Source organism: Psammomys obesus, unplaced genomic scaffold (genome assembly GCF_907164565.1).
Source record: "Psammomys obesus unplaced genomic scaffold, mPsaObe1.curated_primary_1811, whole genome shotgun sequence".
Lineage (NCBI taxonomy): Eukaryota > Metazoa > Chordata > Mammalia > Rodentia > Muridae > Psammomys > Psammomys obesus.
In genome coordinates this window covers 5,963,462-5,968,418 of record NW_026589137.1, presented here as the reverse complement: position 1 = coordinate 5,968,418, position 4,957 = coordinate 5,963,462, and the positions used below count along the sequence as shown (strand labels likewise).

Genomic DNA, 4,957 nt, shown 5'->3' with positions numbered 1-4,957 from the left:
GACACATGCGAAGGTGATTAATCCTCATTGAGAAAGACAAATGTGATGTGCATTGAACGTATGACAGGAGTCTACCACAAAAGGCATCTGAAAGACTCTACCTAGCAGTGTTTCAAAGCAGACACTAAGACTCATAACCAAACCCTCGGCAGAATGCATGGAATCATATGAAAGAAGGGAAGTTAGTATGATATGGAAAGGATAGGAGCTCTACAAGGACCAAATATATCTGGGCACAGGGTCTTTTCTGAGACTGACACTCAACCAAGGACCATCTATGGATATAACCTAGAACTTTGGCTCGGATGTGGCCCGTGGTAGCTCAGTAACCAAGTAGTTTTCCAAAGTAAGGGGAACACAGACTATTTCTAACAGGATCTCAAGGGCAGGCTGTTTGACACACCCCCCCCAGGGGAGGAGCAGTCTGTTAGGCTACAGAGGAGGACTTTGCAGCCAGCCCTGAAGGTACCTGATAAAACAGGGTCAAATGAAAGGGGAGGAGGTCCTCCCCTATCGGTAGACTTGGAAAGGGGCAGGGAGGAGACCAGGGAGGGAGTGCGGGGTTGGGGAGGGAATGAGGGAGCGGGATACAGCTGGGACACAGAGTTAACACAATGTAAGTAAAAAGAAAAATAAAATTAAAAAAGAATAATAATCAATCCGAGGAGCAATTGTTGGCTTTCAGAATAGCCTGCTAGCTTGACATAGAGCAGAGCTACAGTTCAGGATGAAAGATGAGCATGCCCTTCTGGCTTACACCCTGGGTGTGAAACTGCTGATTGTTGGTGTCAACAAAATGGATTCCACTGAGCCACCTTACAGCCAGAAGAGATACGAGGAAATCGTTAAGGAAGTCAGCACCTACATTAAGAAAATTGGCTACAACCATGACACAGTAGCATTTGTGCCAATTTCTGGTTGGAACGGTGACAACATGTTGGAGCCAAGTGCTAATATGCCTTGGTTGAAGGGATGGAAAGTCACCCGCAAAGATGGCAGCGCCAATGGCACCACACTGCTGGAAGCTTTGGATTGTATCCTGCCACCAACTTGTCCAACTGACAAACCCCTGCGGCTGCCCCTCCAGGATGTCAATAAAATTGGTGGTATTGGTACTGTCCCTGTGGGCCGTGTGGAGACTGGTGTTCTCAAACCTGGCATGGTGGTTACCTTTGCTCCAGTTAATGTCACAACAGAAGTCAAGTCTGTTGAAATGCACCATGAAGCCCTGAGTGAAGCTCTTCCTGGGGACAATGTGGGCTTCAATGTAAAGAATGTGTCCGTTAAAGACGTTAGACATGGCAACGTTGCTGGTGACAGCAAAAATGACCCACCAATGGAAGTCACTGGCTTCACTGCGCAGGTGATTATCCTGAACCATCCAGGCCAAATTAGTGCTGGCTATGCTCCTGTACTGGATTGTCACACTGCTCACATAGCATGCAAGTTTGCTGAGCTTAAAGAAAAGATTGATCGTCGTTCAGGCAAGAAGCTGGAAGATGGCCCTAAGTTCTTGAAGTTTGGCAATGCAGCCATTGTTGATATGGTCCCTGGCAAGCCCATGTATGTTGAGAGCTTCTCTGACTATCTTCCACTTGGTCGCTTTGCTGTTCGTGACATGAGGCAGACAGTTGCTGTGGGTGTCATCATAGCTGTGGACAAGAAGGCTGCTGGAGCTGGCAAAGTCACCAAGTCTGCCCAGAAAACTCAGAAGGCTAAATGAATATTACCCCTAACACCTGCCACCCCAGTCTTAATCAGTGGTGGAAGAACGGTCCCAGAACTGTTTGTCTCAATTGGCCATTTAAGTTTAATAGTAAAAGACTGGTTAATGATAACAATGCATCGTAAAACCTTCAGAAGGAAAGGAGAATGTTTTGTGGACCATTTTTTGTGTGTGTGGCAGTTTTAAGTTATTAGTTTTCAAATTCAGTACTTTTTAATGGAAACAACTTGACCAAAAAATCTGTCACAGAATTTTGAGACCCATTAAAACAAGTTTAATGAGAAAAAAAAAAAAAAAGAAAGAAAGAAAACAATTTAACTCATTAAGTTTTGTTCTGCTTTATCTGTGCCCTTGCATATATCAGAAATATGCTAAACCATACAACAAGGACATTTGCTCAACTATGCTCATAGCAGTTTTATTCTTAAAAAGCCAGAATCTGGAAAAAACTAGATGTTCTTCAACTGAAGAACGGATACTGAAAATGTGGTACATTTTCACAATGGAATACTACTCAGCTATTAGAAACAAGGAAATCATGAAATTTGCACGGAAATGGATGGGACTAGAAAAGATCATCCTGAGTGAGGTAACCCAGAAGCAGAAAGACACAAATGGTGTATATTCACTTATAAGTGAATATTAGCCATATAATATAGGATAAACATACTAATATCTATAGTCCTAAAGAAGCTAAACAAGGAGGACCATAGAAAAGAGGTAGAAACCTCCCTCAGAAGGGCAAACAGAATAGACATCAGAAGTAGGAGAAGACAAAGAACAGGACAGGAGCTTTACACCGGCAGGGGGGAGGGTGTCTCTGAAAGACTCCACCCATCAAGGTATCAAAGGAGATGCTGAGACTTATAGCCTAAATTTGGGCAGAGTTCAGGGGACCTTATGGAAGAAGGGGGAGATAGAAAGACCTGGAGGGGACAGGAGCTCCACAAGTAGACCAACAGAGCCAAAATACCTGGGCCCAGGGCAGCCTGCAAAGACTATTACTTCAACCAAGTACCATGACATAGAACCTCAGCTCAGAGGAAGCCCATAGATTGTTCAGTTTCCAAGTAGGTTCCCTAGTAAGGAGTACTTGGGCTGTCTTCGACTTGAACTCAAGGGCCAGCTCTTTGATAACCTTCTCCTAGGGTGGTGCAGCTTTGCCAGGCCACAGAGGAAGAAAAAGCCTGATAATACCTGATAGGCTAGGATCAGACAAAAGGGGAGGAGATCCTCCCCTATCAGTGGACTACAGGAGGGACATAGGAGAAGAAGAAGCAGGGAGGGCGGGATTGAGAGGCAATGAGGGAGGGGGCCATAGCCTGATACAAAATGATTAAAGTGTAATAAATAATAACAATTAAAAAATAAAAAGATTGTATGTATAAAAAATAAATTACTTTAGAGTTCAGTATTTCAGAAAATTATTATTTACTTGAACTCTTCATGAAGCTGTCAAAGAGCAGTAATGCTTTATCCCTGTCCGGGAGAAATTCACATTCTAACTGAAAATATAGGAACTAGGTAAAACTAGCAATACAAAATAAATGTGACAATCATTGACTAGGTTTACCTATGTTAGCAAGGACACAGAGAAGAATTAAGCAGTCAGAAAAGATGTGACATTAGAATTTGGTCTTAAAGAATGAATATGAAATTAAACTAGTAATTATCATTTTATATCATTTGACCTTATGAAATATATATATATATATATATATATATATATATGTAGAGAATTGCTTTCCTTATCACACAAATAAAATTGAAGAAATGATTCATGAAAGCAGTAGAGATGGGACATGAACTCATGTCTGTTTCTCTCAAAATTTACTGGGATCTCTTGTACTGAGAGTCTCTGAGGGATTCGGAAACAAGAATTTAAGCAATCACTCAGGGTAAAAGTACATTAGGGTAAGTCTACAAGGCATTAAATTTTATGAGGTTGGAAGGAATACAAATAATGTGGGAATAGAAGGTAAAGATGTGTTCGAACAAACAATAGAATGTTGAATATGAAAGTAAACCATTTGAAACCATATGAAAGCAACCATTTCCAGTAGTTAACAGCTTAATTTCTAAAATTATGGTAATTTTCTTACTTATAAAGATCATGAGGTAATTTGTGAATTTCAGGATAAATTAAGAAAGAGGAGAACTGACCAGGAAAAGTAAATATATCACAATTACCTACATAAGAAAAATGAGACTGTAAATTAGACTGACTCGTAGCTTACCTCTGTAGCAATATGGTTAACTAGAATTTTTAATGTTTTGCTTCTAATTGACATGTTAATTGTACAAATTCATGAGGGTCAAGATGATATTTTAATACATGTATACAGCAAGCACTGATCAAATCTAACAAAACTTTATATATATATCCTTTATATCTTCCCTCCTTTTCTAAAATCTGGTTGTTACTATCCTACATTCAGAAGAACCTCATATTTTAACTTCCACATATAAAAGAGTACATTTAGTATTTGTTTTGTAGTATTTATCTTAAACAAAATATAATGTTTCTAGTTCTATCAAGTGTGCCAAAAATTATAAAGTTTATTTTATATGACAAAATATTTCTTTTATTTATAATTTATATCTTATACATTTCTATATATAATCAAAGTTTTGTTTATCTATTTATCCATTTAACTTGATTCTATATCTCAACTGTTGTAAAGAGTGGCATAGTTAAACATGAGCAAACAAGATATCTTGTCACAAATTTCAGCAATTAAGAAAATTTCCATTCCTAGGTTGTAGGACATCTAGGTTATTTCCAGATTCTGGCTATTAAAAATAAAGCTGTTATGAATACAGCTGAGCAAATATTCTTTTTGAACAGTCAAGCATGTTTAGGGATATGCGTGGGATTGAAACACCTTAATCTTGAGGTAGCACTATTCCTAAATGTCTGAGAAAGCCTCAGATTGATTTCCAAAGTGGTTGTACAATTTCGAATTCTCACCAGCAATGGAGGGGGTTCCCCTTTCTGCACAACCTCCCCAACATGTGTTGTCACTAGAGTTTTTTCTCTTAACCAATCTGATGGTTGTGAGGTGGGATCTTAGGGTCGTTTTGATTTGCATTTTCCTGATGACTAAGGATGTTGAGCATTTCTTTAAGTGTTTCTCCGCAGTTCGATATTTCTCTGCTGAGAATTCTCCCTTTAACATTGTACTCCATTTTTTAATGGGATTACTTGGTTTGTTGGTGTATAACTTGAGT

At 39.2% G+C, this 4,957-nt stretch overlaps 1 protein-coding gene across 1 annotated transcript; it reads left to right on the top strand.

Moving 5' to 3' along the window:
• Window positions 1–727: 727 nt before the first annotated feature.
• On the top strand, window positions 728–2,036 carry LOC129674861 (elongation factor 1-alpha 1-like). Its single transcript, XM_055604955.1, has one exon. The coding sequence runs from the start codon at window positions 728–730 to the stop codon at window positions 1,721–1,723; it is 996 nt and encodes a 331-aa protein (XP_055460930.1). The 3' UTR covers window positions 1,724–2,036.
• The last annotated feature ends 2,921 nt before the right edge of the window (window positions 2,037–4,957 follow it).